This window comes from Gobius niger (assembly GCF_951799975.1).
Source record: "Gobius niger genome assembly, chromosome: 1".
NCBI lineage: Eukaryota > Metazoa > Chordata > Actinopteri > Gobiiformes > Gobiidae > Gobius > Gobius niger.
The window spans coordinates 6,667,079-6,685,357 of NC_136852.1; the positions used below are offsets into that span (position 1 = coordinate 6,667,079).

General features: G+C 41.4%; 1 protein-coding gene across 1 annotated transcript in view; it reads left to right on the forward strand.

The window, feature by feature from the left end:
- The window catches only part of gbe1b (glucan (1,4-alpha-), branching enzyme 1b), a 268,303-nt gene that overhangs the window by 38,839 nt on the left and 211,185 nt on the right, over window positions 1-18,279 (forward strand). The window contains exons 3-4 of the mRNA XM_079574107.1: window positions 3,504-3,619; window positions 14,438-14,563. Of these exons, the coding sequence (XP_079430233.1) occupies window positions 3,504-3,619; window positions 14,438-14,563 (242 nt within the window). The remainder of the gene's footprint in view (window positions 1-3,503; window positions 3,620-14,437; window positions 14,564-18,279) is intronic.

The following is an 18,279-nucleotide window of genomic DNA, read 5'->3' on the forward strand; positions in this document are numbered from 1 at the left end:
AGGGGGCGGTATCGAAAACCTTTTTTTTCCAGTGCTAATTTTCTGTACTTTTTCTCTCCAGACGTCAATAAATGATCCACAGTGAGTCTAAAAAAGCCTGAACTCATGAGTAGCTTCAGCGCAAATGCAGAAGCGAAGCAAAGCTGTAACTTACTAACACTTCAGTCATTATCAGAGATGGCAGAGCCGCGGTCTGAGCCAGGACTAACCCAGGACTAAACCAGGACTTACAGTAAACTGGTTAAAAACCAGGACTAAACCTGGACTGAATAAGAAACTAGACTCTTAGACAAAGAGAAAAGCAGTGACAACACGAAACACATGGGATTTACCTTTAGCTTTAGCCCCGCAGAGCCTGAAGTTACGCGCTGTTGTTTACAACGCCAGCTGCACCAAATGGCTGCACCGGAGCGTTTGGGATCAAAGATTGTTTCTGGAAAAGGTGAGCGCTCACTCTGCATTACCCATTTTTGGAACAGTTATGGTGCATTTTCAGTGGCAGAGTGAGCGCTCTCACTATGTAACAGATCTTTGACGTGTGAGGCGATTTCACTGTCGAACAGCGCAGTGTGTTTAGAAAAGTTTATCTGAAAGAAAACGGTGCCTGATGTGGATCTGGTCTGTTCCTTCAGCTCAGGAGGTAATAATGTCCTTTCTCTCTTTTTGTCACTGCTTTAGTGGGAATTCTGCTCAAAACATGAAGTTACAGGTGACGCTGCTGCGGCCTGTTTTCTGATGTGCCGTGTTTGTGCCGCAGTGCTGTTTGTTCTCCTGAACTTTTTATAGCCTGCACATTATTTTAACTCAATTAAAATAGCATAGGTATCGGAAAAAGTACCGTTAAGGCACCGGTACCGAAAAGCAGGTATCGTTAAAGTAGTGGTATTGAAAAAAAAAAAAAACTGTACCCAGCCCTACCCCCCCGCCGTGGGGGCTGAATTTCGGCCCTTGACCCAAACGACTTCGACACCCCGTCGGAAGGTGTAGAATGAGCCCAGACCTGTTCACCACAACTGCCTCTAAAATCCTGCACTGTCACTCAAAGAGTTGTTGCTTCGGGTCCGGAGTGCTGTCATGCACGAGCTTAATATAGAACCTGCAGTTACACATAAGACCTGAGGTGGCAGTAGTGAGCATAAAATGACCAACTTGCATCTTGTCTCTTTAAGTATTTATGTGATGTTGAACCGCTTTGCTCCTGCTGTGTCTTGGCATTTTATTCATATATTCATATATTCATAATTCAGCATTTATTAAAGTAATGGTGAACAAATGGGAGAAAGTATTTTTTTTCTTCCTTTGCTTTGTTTTCCCTCTGGCGGCTTCGAGCATGACCATATATGGGCAATTCCAAACATGCCATTTGTATCCATGTCTGTTATAAAACATTACACATCAAAGTTTCGGTTTTGGTCTCCAGTCGGCACTGCATCAAAATGTGGAATCTCTGCATAACAAATCATGTTCATATTTTTGTCAATAAACTCAAAGCTCATGAAAGCAACAGATTGCTCTTTCATAACTCAAATCCACAATTATGACAAAGTTGTGGCAATAAAACATAACACAGGCTGATCTCACAAACGAGGCTTGTAATGTAATCATTGCTTTCTACTCTGCTTCATTTCTATATTTCATTGCAGTATAACTTATTGCTGCAGTTTTGTAATAATTAAATGCTGTGATGCAAGTGCAGTTCAAATACCAATTTCACGGCAGCCTCAGTTTGCGAAAGTCAAGAAACTTCACTGTGTAGTTCCTGCCTGTGATGATAAAAGTTGAAACAAAGCCTCAGAAGTTTTCATACATCACTGGGACGAAGTAAATCTCATGACAAATCAGAAAATTCAACTAAGGCAAACCTTTTTATTCATGAGGCCTAACATTAAAGCAAGGGGATTTTTTCTTCTGCACTTGACCCATCCTTCAGTGCTGCTGGGGAAACTGTCAGAAGCAATGTCACTGATTATGCTTGGATAAACGTGAAAGCTTAAATGACTGAGCTATTGTCGTACCCACTGCTGCCTGCAGAGGGAGCTCCAGCCCAGCCCAGTCTCCCATTGAAATTCCACAACATAAAAAAAAGTACTTAGAAACATACAATATCATTCTTTTATCATCTTTTCCGTTACATTTTTTATCTCTTTCTTTATTTGTTTCTTTATTTCAGTGCTCACGACCATACCCATGGTTTAGATACAGACGGCATCTCGTCATAGAAGGGGGCGTGGCTTCGCTGAGGGGGAAAATAGAATCTTTAGAGAAACATCATTTTCACACTTTTTAGCCATTTTCTGGTGGAATATTGGAACTTATTTATCACATAAATAAAGTGTAACTCGGGCCCATATGGATATTTTCTCTAAGCAAATTGTTCAGTAGAAGTGAAAAAACGGCAGTTGTAGCTAAAGCTAGCTAACCGTTAGCATTAACATGCTAACATGAAGCATCATGCTAGCATTCTCCGTTATTTATGTATTTACAGTCTGTTGAACCACTTTGCTCCTCTCCATGTCTTTATATCTTTATTTAGTAGAAAACTACATTCATAATTCAGCATTTGTTAAAGTAGTTTTTGAATAATTAAAGAAAGTTTAGATTTTTCTCCAAATTGTTTTCCCCCTTAACTGTTTTCAAACATGACCATATATGGGCGAATCCAGCGATGCCTTTTTCAAAAAGGTACCAAATTACATTACATTTGGACTTTGATTTTGCATAAGTGAAATAAATTTAAACATTGAAGGGTGTCTTACATGAAATTTTGGCAAATATTTTTCTCTATTAATGACAACTTCCGCATTTGAACATTCGAACAGTAAATGAAACTCATCACCGACAACATCATCATTACAGAGAATACAATAACGAAATGTTCTGTCAATGCCTTTGTATCGGCCCACTACTTTTGCCAGTCGATTATTTCCAGTTCTTAAATTACAAATGGCGTGTCTGTGGGAGACATTCTCGCACAAAAGATACTTTTCTAATTCAAATACGGTCTTAAATTCCACATAAACATCACAAGACGACATAGTGCCACATTCTCCTCTCCAGTTCTTTATAAACTGGTCCTTTAGGGTTTGAGTTTCAGCCAGTTAACATTGGTGATTTTCTGGGATCTCCAAATATAGGAGAGACCGCAGTCATCTAGGATCTGTTTCACTTGCACTAACCATGGAGACGTGTATTCACCTTTTCTAAACAAGTCCAACAACAGGTTGTACATTTTGCGGCTGTACTTGGTTTCCCCACAATCCATCAGCTTTCCCCAGAATCCGATCATTCTCTTCTTAATCATTATTGACAAAGGGAATCGTCCCAGCTCCCCGTACACCATGTTACTGCAAGTGCTCATTTTTACTTTTAAGATGTATTTTAAAAACCGAAGATGAAGTTTCTCAAATACTTTTACCGATTTTTCAAAGGCCCACACTTCACATACATGCAGCATTATGGGGCAGACCAACTTATCAAATCTCTCTTGTCTCCTGTGTCCGCAGACGGCTGGGATAAATTCTCTCACCCTTACTCCAAGACGGAGTTCGGCAAATGGGAGCTGACTATTCCGCCGCGAAATGACAAGTCTCCAGCGGTGGCCCACGGCAGCAAACTCAAGGTAAGGAGCACGCCGTCTTTATGTCGGGTTTAGCGCTCCCTTGTTAGGCGTCATCCTGAGACTTGTCAGTGTAACGCGCCAAGGAGATCCCTCCCGTCTTATGAAGCGAGTGGAAGCCCGGCGTGCCGTCTTCAGCAACGTGTCACCGGCGCAGTGGGCCAAGCGGAGATTACTGTACGTACACATTTGGCACAGCGCAGGGGAAAGGCGACCTGAGCGGCCCGCCCGACGGATGTGATTCACTCTTCCATCTGGTACAGGCTGATATCACTTCAGCCGACGGGAGGGTGGCTCAACGTGAGGCTGTGCTTGCCCATTGAACAAATGGAGCTGCCTGTGTGTGAGGCAAGCAAAGAAAAAGAATGACAAACAAGGTAGTCTTACAGTAGATTAGGGCCGCACGATTCGGGAAAATATTTCTTAGCAGTTTAGATTTGCAATTTATGTTTTGAAATAAATGCACATTTTAAACATGTCCAGGAAGAAAAACATTCATTCAGAACATGTTTCTAGAAGCAAAACCAGAGATCTCCAAGCACCTTTTTTGGCAGCTCGCCAAATGTTTTCTACCTTTGACAAGGACTGACAAGGATTTTCTCAGAAACTGAAAACATTTATTGAATCACTTGACTCTTTGAGAAAAATATTTCTACATAATTCAGTACAGTGGTCCCTCGTTCACCTTTCGCAGCCTCGCTGTTTTGTGGGTTTATTATTAATCTAAAAATCACCAAAAAAATCACGCAGTGAAACATCCACATGGCAAAAAAGCAGCAAACCCAGGAAGTCCAAACAAATAAGGCCATGTGGGCCTTTTAGGAGTTTAAAATGTTTTTTCCCCATAAAAGTATGTTATAAAATCCACAAATTGTCAAAAAAAAATCAGCCTGATGAAGTTTGCACCGTATTATGATTTGTTGATATTGTGTTTGGTCCACCCAAATAGTCATACGTGACTAAACAAGGTTTACCTTTTTCGTCACATAGTGACTCTGAAGGCCAGTTGTGACGGTAAAAATACACATTTTGTCACATTTTCACTTAAAGGGTTCAAAATCAGGTATAGTCCCTTCCTTGGGCTGTTCGTATTTCTTTCGAGTGCCTGGATTTGGTGCTTTTTTGATAATTCAATATTGTCCTCAAACCCTAAGTAGCTCTGTTGTGTTTTTGTTACATAAAAGTAACACAACAGGTTGGAGACTCCTGCTGTAAACTCTAGGGTGTGTGAGTTTTAAACAGCATAAAGCCCCATAAAGACAAATATTTTTTTATTATAATTTTTTTTTTAGAGTTGATTGCAATTAATTGTGAGGCTTTTCAGTAGATATTCCGATATATACTGTATAATACTTGAGCCAACCAAAAAGTGTTACAAAAATAATCTTCATATTGCATGGCTTCACGAACAGACCACCTGAAGTGTTCAGTAACGTCATGAAAATAAATAAATAAGGAAAAGTTGAAGTTGCCTCATCGTGAGCTTTGATCTTAGCTTTTGCCAACAATAATATCCAGAGATTTAGTTAGTTTCCGTCTTTTACAGACAGTTTCTTATATATTTGTTTTTTCACTGTCACAAATGAGCCCATGAAATGAACACAATCAATGATGACAACTCGCTTATGCAGATCAGTATTTTTGTCAGTTTCTTCCCTCTACTAGCATTGTTTGTACCTACATTTGATATTTGAATTTTGAATTTTCTAAAGTAGTACATATTTTAGCTTTTCTACAAAATACCCAGGCTAACGTGCCCTAAAGTGGTTTAAATAGCCTGAATAAAGCATAATTTAGCACCTGTAAACCATTGTTATTGTGGCTAAATGTTATATTACACCTTCCACATCACAATGAAGCACGAACCCCCTCCCCCCCATTGTACATTATGTCCCGTACGCGTGGGGAATGCCTCTGTTCCGCGGGTCCAGGCGCAGAATGGATGGCATCATTGCTCTCCTTGGGACCCGGTCATCTCTGGCACTCGCCTGCCCGCTGCTGCCCACCTCCCATTGTCTGCGCAGGTCAGGGAGAGGACGATAAGGAGCAGATGGAAAGGCTGGCACTGCGGCCCCTGCTCCGGGCCCCCGCTGCCTGTGCACGGCCCCGGTTTGTGGGCTTCGGTTCAAACGGGGCCACAGCACTCTCTGGTGGAAGCTCTGGCCCCGTCACAAATGTCTCTGTCCTACGTTGAATCCCCGTCTGTCACTCCGATACTGAGCGCTCCACTCCTGACCGCAACCCAGAAGGAAGTGTTTATTCTGCCTAACATTTCAAATTTAACTACAGAGATTTATTTTGTTTGTGAATTTCAAATCAAAATTATTTTTTCCCTTGACCTAGCTGTCAAGAAATGGGAAGCAATTCAACATGAAATCATTTTTTTTTTTATTTCGGCGTGTAATCAGACTTTTTTGTTGTCATTACATATTCAGAATTTCCATAAATCCCTGCTAGAGAAATGTAAAAGTTATTCAAAAAGGTCAGGAGTTCCAACATCCTTATTTTTTCTGCACATTTTCTCAGCAAACCGGTCTTATTGTTGCATAACTGAAGAGGATTTTTTATTGGGCTTTTGATCCTGCGTAATTCATGACATTCATACCCAATTTATAATAGAATTATGGCTTGAAAGTAGGGATAAATGGATCTGATACTAGAATTCCACTGTTACCATGGAGATCAGACATGTTTGTGGTTGTTGGCATACAATTTCCATAGAGTAACATTAGCTAAAAACAGTATAAAAAGAGTCACTGCTGGTAAATCCATCTAGCTCACTGTAGTGTCCAAGTGTTTTAATAACACCAGTATTTTACCTTTTAAAATATCCATTACTTTATTATTGCGGCAAATCCCATGATGCATAGCGATGTGACATCACAGTCCTGAACTCTATTGGATATCGGAGCCGATACTATAATAATACGATATCGGGTATTGATTCCAAATATCTTAAGTGAATAATGGACATGCTGCACCTCATTTCAAAGCTGCGTAAATGTACTTTTAATTGCCTCACTAATTGAAATGCCATGGCTAGCGACAGCATGCTAATTCTAGCCGCAGCATAGACTGTAAAAAATAATAGATGTCTCCTCCTCACTCCTCCCTGTTTGCCACAATGACCACGTTCGAGGGGGAAATCATGGCAGATTTACAGACTCCTCCTCCCCAGCTCTGACGAGGCATGTTCCTAAAAAGGGCATAAGGGCGGGATCTTCACTGTAGTCTCGGCCCTTGCTAACGTGTAGCTCGCGCAGCTCCAATGCTAACAGTCCGGCCCTCATTAAGTACGAGGTTTCTAAAATGGAAACCAGCCTGGTCTATTTAATTGTAACTAACCCAGCGTTATCACAGGAGGAATATCTTTGCTGTAGAAAGGTTAAAAAATTTGACACCAGGCTTTAGAGTTATTTTTAGCGTGTCTAAAGTACTGATTTCTAATAGGAGACTTGTGGCTATATGAAGGAACAACAGCAATGGTGGCCTGTAGTGTCATGGTCATAAAGCAGAGCAGCCGTGAGCAATGGCCGCAGCGTGCTAATGATTGGCCATTTTATTTCATTAGGTGATCCACTGCTGGGGTGACCAAGTGGTGGTTTATGAAATGCTGTCAAATAATAACTGATATATTTGTAATGACCAGATCACTTTATGTGAGTTGTTAATATTAATGGAACCTAAAGCTTGGTGAGATCCATGTGTAATGTTTTCCATTAGTTTATTAATATAAATAATTGATATGTAACATTTCTTTTGCAAGAACAGATAAAACTTTATTCCCTCACAGCAGCCACTTTCAAGAAAGATTATTTTTAGCAGTTTTCGGCAGGGGTGCGCCATATCGTATTACATATCGTTATCGCAATATCCATCCATCCATTTTCTTCCGCTTTATCCGGGGCTGGGTCGCGGAGGCAACAGTCTCAGCAGAGATGCCCAAACTTCCCGATCCACACACACCTCCCCCAGCTGTTCTGGGGGGACCCTGAGGTGACACCAGGCCAGCTCGGAGACATAGGGCCACCAGCGTGCCCTGGGCCTTCCACGAGGCCCTGTCCCACTAGGACATGCCTAGAACATCTCCCGCGGGAGGCGACCAATCGCAATATCATTTTTTGATATAGTTGTGGATATCATTTATGTTACACTCAGCTCCATCAGTGCAGCATAAACACTGACTGTAGAACACGGGACAGGGGCTTAAAGAGCAAAATGAAATGAAGGCTCTAAAAAAAGACTAAAATATCACTGAATTAATCTTCCAAAAAGGCATAAGGCTGGGATTTTGAAGTAATTTGTCCATTGTCAATTATATAGTCACATATATCGTAATCGTGATATTTTTTTTAAATATCGTGATATAGATTTGAGGCCATATCGCCCTGCCTTAGTTATCGGTAGATACTCAAATCCCCAGTATCGCTATTGGTATGGGAAGCAAAAAAGCTGGATCGGTGCATCTCTACTTGAAAGCGCCTAAACAAACCTGATTGAATGTTTTCCATCAAAAGTCCCTGCGTTTGTGTCGACACACTCGTAACTAACCGAGTCTGCGTTTATTCCTGTTCGTGCTGCTCTGTGATCTCCCCTGTTGCCTTTAATGCCAGATTTTTTCCCTGCTCTATCAAGACCCTTTTATGCCTGCCCATTTATCCAACTATCCCTTTTTCTCCCCTCCTAAACCTATAAACTGCGGAGCATGTCTTAAGGGGAGCCAGCCAGCCAACCCCCAGGAGGCCCGTCCATAATGAAAAAAACTCAGGCGGGGGTCTGGCCGATGGCTCCCAGGCAGGTGGCCTTGGAACCATCATTACTTCACAACACAAGTCCGAATTAGGCCGCCTCTAATGGCGCTGTCGGCGGGGGACAAAGCAGGCAGACCGCGGGTAACGCCACACGATCGATCCCAGGGGGGATTTCTCGGGGCGCGTACTGGCTTCTTCTCGCCTTATCTGACTCATTGTGCCAAAGTTAAGCTGATGGTTATCTTTCGAGGCTAACTTTCGATGGGGGTCTATTGGGACAATTGGGTCCAGCAAATATACGACTCCGATTGAACACATCATTGGGTTTGAATTAGGCCATATCACACTGACTTTTTTTGAGCTTTCAACCATGTCATAACACAGGCTTGCACGATTAAGTCACCATTTTGTTGGTTGCAGTATCCAAATCACAAAGACTTATTTTGGTAAATTAAACTCCTTTACTCTACCCTTTCCCACTACTTTGAACTCCTTAGCCTCGTAGCCTCCCAAACCTTGTATACACTGCGTTCCAAATTATTATGCAAATTGCACTTCAGTGTAAAAAAAAAAGGTTTTTCAATTAAACTCATGGATGGTGTTGTGTCTCAGGGCTCTTTGAATCACTGACATTAATCTCAGACGCCTGTGATGAGTAGTTTTCAGGTTAAACCCAGTTAAGGGAAAAACTACTGAAAAAGGACATTCCACATTATTAAGCAGATCATCATTTTCAAGCAATATAGGGAAGAAAAAAGATCTCTCTGCTGATGAAAAATAGTCTGGTATGAAAACTTTTGATGTTTCATGAAAGATTAAGCTTAGTGATCGTACTGTTAAGAGATTTGTGACTGATTCAGAGCACAACATGGATTTGTGCAGATAAAGGCACAATGAGGACAGTTTCTGCCTGCCATATACGTCAGATTAAATGAACAGCTGCTGCAAAGATGGATGGAGTAGTGGATGGTTGGTGAATGGCCACCATGTCCCAACAAGGCTGGGACGTCAGCATGGAGGGGGCGGAGTCATTTTTTGGTCTGGAATCATTGAGAGAGAGCTGCACCTTTTTAGGTTTTAGGCCAATTTGGAACAGTAGATTTTGAGTTTTCACTGTGAGGTTTGTTCAACCACATTCATATGATCGTCTAACAGTTAAAGACTTGAAAATTATGCTGACTCTCATTTGAGTTGACAGTTTAGAAAATCAAAGAAAAATGTCATTTGCATAATAATTTGAAATGCAGACTAAGATGAAGACAAAGGAAATGCGCCTCGGTTTAAAGATTTTATAAAAGGCAGCTATACAACACGCCAGCAGAGGGTGCACCTCTTCCTCTCGTGTGCCACAGTGACCAGGGCACTAGTACCAGGAGGAATTTTAAACTTGCTTGCCACTACATCTTTTCACTCTCTTGGGGAAGAGAGCTTGACCTTGGGTAAGATCAGAACAAGTGCAGAGAAGGTGAAACTTCATGGTTATCCCTGTGTGGAGCACAACAGAGTATGGGCTTGCATTTTGAGGGAGGGAGGGAGGGAGAGAGACTGAACATGCAGGATTACTGAAGCATGTGAGGGTTAAACAACAAGGTACACAAGAAAAAAAGTGCTCAGGAAGCAGTGATGGGGGAAACGTATTACAAAAGTAACAAGTTACAAAAATAAATTGCTTTTTTCAGTAACTAAGGAATATAACATATTACTGAGACAAAATACGGGAATATATTAGTCATTACAACTCAAGTTAAAAGTGCATTTAAATGCCAAACTCCCCTCAAATAACATGCAACATGCCAAATCAAGTTGGACACTGGTGTATTCGATCTGCATTTACAAAACACAAGAGAATGGGGGAAAGCGAAGGAAAAAGAAATCTCCTACTGCACCTTTGCTCGTGGCCTTTTTACTATTTTCAGTTTACATTTTGCCAAAAGTAACTCAAAAGTAACTCAAAGTAGTGTAACAGCTACATTTTTGAAACAGTAGTATGTAATACAAACTCACTACATTTTTAAAGCTGTAATCACTAATATAAAATATATTAATTTTTTTCAGTAACTTGCCCAACACTGTCAGGAAGTAAATGATAGAATCAGTAATTGGGGGGAAGGTGCTCTTTGGTGTTTGGGGAACTAAGACTCAAAAGAAAAACAAAAAAACAAGGCACTCCTCCAAATTATAATTCTCTATTTACATTTAAAAAGCCTTTGCTGGGCTGATGATTGTTAAAATCTTTAAAACATAATGCTGGTTTCTTCCACACATCGGCTCCAAACAAGCCTTTGTCAAGAAGTGAACACTCTGGGTATGTGGTGGAGAGGTTTGAGCGCCCGAATGATCCTAAAACTTGGTTGCTTGGATGTAATCTGCTCTGTTGCACTGTGTGGTGTGTCCACACTTAGATCCACTGCTATCACTTTATATCACTTTATCACTTTATACACCTACACATCTGTAAATACAATCCCGCTGTTGTTCAATGGCAAATTATTTTAATATTCTTTATGCATGTCCCTATAGCTAATATGTTTTATGCTGCACGTCTGCACCGAGAAAAAATCTAGTTTGTGAACCTGTGTCAATAACAACTATTCTGATTCTAAAATGTAAATACAATTAATCTGTCTCCATAGTGTTGTCTATCTGTTGTATCAAATGTTGATACTATAATGTTGAACTAACCTGTATACTTAACCTGCACATCAGTAATTCAGCTCGAATCCATACGACTCCCCAGGACAATTTATATATGGAAAAAACTCTTCCTTTTCTTTTCCTCCTGATTGTGCCAATCAAATTCCTTGGTGCCCGATCTAGATACTCGTGATCGAGATCCTAAGGCCTGACATCTGAGATCCTCACTGCTGCCAGTTTTCCCACATGGCACTGGTTGAATCAAAGGTCAAATGGCTACGGCTAAATTCCCTTCAAGGTCATTCCAGGTTAAATCAAACCGCTCGACCAACTCGGATTTGCTTCAAACTTGACGTGATTGTTGTCGATAAACCCAATAGTGAGAGTGTGAGGTTTGGAGCTGTTGTCTTTGTAGTTTCTGAAATAAAAACGTTGCTTTGTCAGGCCAAAATCCCGGCTTTTGCAAAACGCTTTGAACAGGTTTATTTTTTTTGGATTGATCAGTCACTTTGAAAATGTGACCTCGAGTTGCTTTTTCAAATCTAAATCACAAAGGTGTTTTTGGAAAATATTTTTAATGTTCAAACGCGGCACCCAAAGGCGACATTGGTGGCATTATTCGTTAAGAGATTACATTTTTTGTTTAAAAGACATGGGAAGTATGAGGCGGCTCAGGATCCTGCTGCTGGTTTGGAGATGGGGCCGATGAGAGTTGGACTTAATGAAATCAGCGGTAGTTTTGTGGCTGATTCCCTTCTAGTTAAAGCAGAACTAAGTGAGCGCCACTGCATGTGTCGTAGCATGTTGTGTTTTTTTACTCATTAATTGTCCGTGAGAATAAATACTACGCTGACAGAAAAGACAAAGGGAGAGAAGAATATTGTACTTTGTGCCACAACCCAATTACACAATGGAGATCATTTTTTTCACTCAAACTTGGCTGTAAATACTGCTTAAGTGGCGCTAACCTGCAGTCAGCTTTGCCTGTTAGCCTGTTAGCCTGCTAGCTTCTCCTTCGAGATTCCATTAGTGTGTATTGCGCCTCCGACCCGATGCAGGGGTAAGTTACAAGGGTGGTTTTCTGGCCAGAGACACCAGGGAGAGATGAAAGACCCTCCAATCATCCCATTAACACTTGTCTTACCCCCAGAGGGACAATGGAAAGGATTTATTAAGGTAAACAAGTTACTTAGTTCTGCTTTAAGGCAGCCTGGATCAAAATAGCTAATGTGAATAATGAAGTAAGGGAAAGATGATAATGATCTACAGTGGGAAGCAAAAGTTTAGGCATAACATTTAGACAAGCCTCATGCATTTTGGAGACAAAAACAGAGGTAGGAATGTAACTTATTGGCCAAAATGAGCAAAGGTCAGTTTGAAAAAGAAGGCACAGATAACAGTCCAACTGGAGGTGGATCGATCATCCTTTGGGGTTGTAGTGCAGCCAGTGGCACAGGAAACATTATTAGGCAAAACAACGAATGGATAAAACTAATTTCCAACAAATTCTGAAGGAAAACAAAACACCATCGGCAAAAAAAGCTGAATTTATAAAGCAAATGACTTCAACAAATCAGTAATTATCCTAAAACTCAACTCAAGAGGTTCAGTCTGAAAGTTTTGTCGCGGCCTTCACAGTCTCGAGCACCGTTGAAGATCTGCGGATAAACCTCCAAAGAGCAGTGACAGACAGCCCAGAAATCTCTCTGCTCTGGAGGACTTTTGAAAAGAAGAAACGGCTAAAGTCCTTTAAACTAGAATTGAAGATACTTGCCATATTTATTTGGGGGCTACAAGGCATTCATTCTGCCCAAACTTTTGCTCTAGCCTTTTGAAAATGTAAATAAAACCAGATTCTTTGGGAATATCTATATATATATACCTCATGCCTTTTACACCCTTGCCTGGGGTTAATGGCCCTCATTTATCAAACTTGCGTACGGTGAAATCAGAGCGTATGTGGGGTTTACGAAAAATTACCGCCTGTTTCGGCATTTATCAATCTGAGCGCACCGTACACCTGGCGTACGGTGCGCTCAAATCCTACACCAAGTCAGGAGGTGGTGTACATGATACACCAATTTTAACTAAACACTAAACAGCGCTGGAAAACAGTTTTTAGCAGCATGAATTGCATTGCCACGCCGAATATAATCCACATTGATGATTTAAACATGAAACAAGGCTACAGCGTTAATGTTTATGGGCAGACTTGATTCAATGTTGCGCTGCATCCACATGCTCCTCCACGCCACGGCCGAGCTCAGAGGCTCAGCCCGACCAGAGACACTAGAACCAGGACTGCGGGGATATTTTCTTTTTTAACAAAAAAGACCGCTGCTGCTTCTTCGCAAACTTAGTGTGGATGGCTGCCCTGCCTCACATGCCGCTGCCGTCGGGACACCGGGACTCACCTGGGTCTGTGCGAGGCCCTGCTCCGTGTTCTGGCTGGTTTGAGCGTCAAGTCTGTGGACCGGATTCCGTGGCGCGAGCAACCCGGGTGTCAAATAAATCCTTCGACAGCTCCACAGCTTTCTTCGGTCCGGACGGGTTCGTAAGGTCCGGGAGTGGCGCGCGCAGGGTCTGCTGACCACGCGCTCTCCTCTCCTTAGGGGGAGGATCAAAGCTTGTCCCGTCGTCGGGCTGTCTTCGGTCCGGACGGGTTTGTTAGGTTCCGGTTGGCTGTCAGCTCTCCGCGCACCTGTTCCCTCCCGGAGAAAAGCTCTGCTCAGGCTGATAGACGCGTAGTTCTGCCCCGGCTCCAGCGCTGAGTCTGCGGAGCTGACCGCTGCTTTTCGCTGGTTCAGATCATGGTCCAGAGTCTGCTCGGACTGCAGCGTTACATCCACACTTTCTTCTTTTACTACACATTATATTTTTATGTGGTTTAATTTTATACCCTTTTTTATATAGGCCATTTAGGCCTACAGCGTAATTAATAAACGTTTTATTATTATTAACCTATTTCTTTTCAGTGAATGTGATCTTGGATTGGCTATAAGGTTATTGTGGGTTTCTAGTAGATTCTTTAATTTTTCTCATGCGCAAAATATCATATTTGTTGTGTTGAAAATAATTCTTTATCATTTCCTGGTTGGAGAAATGTTCCTTTTTTGCCGTGTTTCGTGCGTGCGTGCCTTAAAACCCGTGGGTGAGGCCTCCTGATTATGAATATTTTTGGGCGTTTCATTCAAATGACGCTGGGATTTCTCCGTGACATTTACCATCAGCTGCTTTTGCGTAAGGAGAGATCTGAGCGTAAAGCACGGGTTCATAAATGCCACGCGCACTCTGGCGTATATCGCAAATACACCTACACGTACACCGTTTTTGTACGCAATGTTGATAAATGAGGGCCAATGTGAGGCTGAAGGACCTTTTGCGTCTGAAAACCTCCCCGTGACTCTGGCCTTGCTTCATGTTTGTGTGTCCCCAGGTGGTGGTCCACACTAAAGCCGGCGAGCGCCTGTACCGCATCTCGCCCTGGGCCAAATACGTCACCCAAGAGGAGAAGGCCATCATCTACGACTGGGTGCACTGGGACCCGCCACACCCTTATCAGGTGAGTCCAGAATTACCAGATAAATTAGAACATTATGACATATCCAGGCCTGATTTGCACAATGCAAAGCCAAAAACAGGGACATATACGGTTCTATAATTCTGATTAAAGCATTAATTTTTCACAGCTGAAAAAATTGGGAGACTGGAGTGCTACTTGGATGTAAAAAAGTTGTATAAACTTGGTCTTTTGGGTGCTCTTCAGTGCAGGGATCCATTTCAGCAAAAAAACAAACAAATTAATGCACTCCAAAAGTAGAGATATTAAAAAGCCTTAAACATGGCTAGATAAGATGAAATTGCCAACGCGTTTCGGCTCTAGGCCTTCCTCAGGGCAAGCTCAAGATGGCTGCCTCTGTACAGCTATAAGCTTACAGCATTGGTCACATGTCCCAAGTGGGTTGATCCAAGGTGAGTGTGTTCCTTGTCACCTGGTTCATAGAATACAAAACATTAAAATATGTACAATACACTATTCTGTGCATTCTTTACACAACCATAAAGAGACATTCAAATAATTATTAAATCCATTCTTTATACAAAAATACTGACAAATCTAATTCTCCATTGAGGCCAGGGTACTCCATAGCTTTGAGGGTATAAATCCAAAAGGAGTTTTTTTAACTTGTCCCATCCTCTGATAGTCTCTTGTATTTGCTCTAAGCCACAAATTTTAAGGCTTTTGCAATTCCCATGGTGGACATCTTTATAATGCATGGTGGACATCTTTATAATGCATGGCCATAGGAGGGGGCAGATTAAAAAAAAAATTCACGTTGTTGTGAATTTGAGCTTGTTTTTTTTCAGTAAAAATAGACCATATTCACTGTATAAGGTGCTTCTTTTATGATGTTTTGTCCGTTAGCAAGCCATAGTTTTTCAGGACAACAACACTGCATTCCCTGGTCTTTCCCACGCTTATCCATTCACAAATATCGGCTTGTTTGGTATCCACGTGTTGTACGCAAGTTGACCGAGAAGATGCTGTAATCCAAATATGGTAATTTCCTTTCTGGGCGGCCACCTCAGCAAAAAAGTCAGAGGTATCCAAGCGTTTCTCAAAAGTAGATTTTCCTTCCACTCTTCGCTTCGTAGGTCCTTCAGACTTCAAACTTTCCAGTTCTTTAGAATGAAACGCTTTATTTTTTACATAAAAACATATTTATGTCAGTAGTACAGCAAATGTTCCAAGCTGATACATCTAAAGGTATTTATTTATCTCCTATTCATCCGTTTCTCACTTCAATAGGAAAGTGTTAAGTAGAACAAAGAACAAGGACAGACAAATTAATGCGACTCATCTGGTTGAATTCACTTTAAGCACTGCTGTGTTTCAGATGAAAAGAGTCTGCCTTTTACAATCAATGTGTTTTTTATTATGAAGTACTTCTGAATTTAAAAGCATGATGGAAGGTTGTAGACTTACTTTCTTTATTATAATGGAACAACTTTATCTTTCATTTGATGAATCACATTACGTTGCAAATCTAAAAAAAAAAGAGACAGACACATCCAGAGTAAGTAAACTTTCCGAATCCAAAATGAACAATAAAAGTTAGTGTATATACCCGAGTACATTTTTTTAATCGAGTTAAATACAGGTCTGTAATGAATTAATCACATTTTAGCCAAAACCAAAAGCAACATTTTTTTGCACCTAAATTATTCAATAAGTTTTACAACAATTATTATTATTGTTAATCTGTATAGTTGTTCAAGTAACAGGCAATGTGCATTCATAGCTATTTAGCTTTCAAGTGTTTTAGGAACTCTGATCACTCATGTAGCTTGTAGAGTTCATTAAACAGTAATAATAATGCCACATTTATTTAAAAGTAAAAAATAAATGGTCCATAAAACAACACCTTTAAGTGTTTAACAATTGCAGTAAACAGAAATCAAAGTGCCTTTTCTTATCCTGACAAAGGTTGGGGTTATTGTGGCTCAGAGTTAATGAGCCACAATAACTCTGAGATCGTTTGTTTGAGGCTAGCGCTAACATTAGCATCGAAGACGTCTCTGTGTTTGAGGCTAACGCTAACATTAGCATCGAGGACGTCTCTGTGTTTGAGGCTAGCACTGACATTAGCATCGAGGATATCTCTGTTTGAGGCTATCGCTAACATTAGCATCGAGGACGTCTCTGTGTTTGAGGCTAACGCTAACATTAGCATCGAGGACGTCTCTGTGTTTGAGGCTAACGCTAATACTAGAATCGAGGACGTGTCTGTGTTTGAGGCTAATGCTGACACTAGCATCGAGGACGTCTCTGTGTTTGAGGCTAATGCTGACATTAGCATCGAGGACGTCTCTGTGTTTGTCCAACATGTTTTACATTGAGATGGTGTTTTAGACTTGAGTAACTACGGCAGAAGGAGAACTCTTTTTGCACAGCCTGCACACAGCAGTAGGGATGGGTACCGTTCGTTTTTTTTCGATACCAAGTACTTTAACGATACCTGCTTTTCGGTTCCGGTGCCTTAACGGTACTTTTTTCGATACCTATGTTATTTTAATTCAATAAAAATAACGTGTATTAAAAGTATAGTTCAGGAAAAAATCCTAAAACGGCACAGCAGAAGCTACACAGGAGCAGCAGCGTCGCCTGTGACTTCGTGTTTTGAGCTACTTAAGCAGAGATAAAAAGAAAGAAAGGACGTTATTACCTCTTAAGCTGCAGAGACGGGACAGATCCACATCAGGACATGGTTTTCTTTCAGCTAAACTTTTCTAAACTCCCTGCGCTGTTCGACGAAGCGAAAGCAACTTCACACTCAAAGATCCTTACATGGTGTGAGCGCTCACTCTGCCACTGACAATTTACCAAAACTGGACCAACAATGTCTAATACAGAGTGAGCGCTCACTTTCAACAAACCATCTTCGATATTCCTGTCGCTGCAGCCGCAGTTGTAAACAAGAGCACGTAAGCTCAGCCTCCGTGGGTCTGTCACTAAAGGTAAAGACGTCTTTTTTATTGTCACTGCTCTTTTTTGCTTTTCACTTTGACTAAAGCTCAAGTTTCTTATTCAGTCCTGGTTTAGTCCTGGTTTATAACTGGTTTTGTTTAGCTCTGGGTTTTACAACCGGTGTAGTCTACGTCCTGGCTCAGTCCTGACGCAGACCGCGGCTCTGTCATCTCTATTACAAAAGTTTAGCTAGTTTTGCTTCGCTATAAGTTACATCTATAAAATATATCTTTGCTTCGCTCCATTTGCGCTGAAGCGGGTCAGTATCTGCGCAAACGTTCATGTAGCTTTTTTGAGACTCATTGCGGGTCACATATTGACGTCTGGAGAGAAAAAGAACCGAAAGTTGGCACCGAAAGAATTAAAATGTTTCGATACCGCCCCCGACCGGAGCTTTTCGGTCGGTTCCAAGTAGGAACCGTTTAACGGTGCCCATCCCTACACAGCAGTACAGCGTCTATCGTCCCATCAGGGCATTTTTAAAAACTAAACTGAGCCCCAAACGGGCCGAGTGAAGCGTCTCCGTCCATTGCTGTTGTGGGCAGATGTGCGTCAGATATGCAGGCGTACCAGAAACACGCAAATGGAAAGGTTCCGGCTTGGGAGTTCCTACTTGGGGGGGGAAAATTGGGGGAAATATGATAAACTGCGTTAAAAAAAATATCTTTGTAATTAATTCTTTGAAATTACTGCGTTAAAGTCCCGGCCCTCATAAAAATGCAAGATGCCACGTTGAAGCTGCTAGAGTT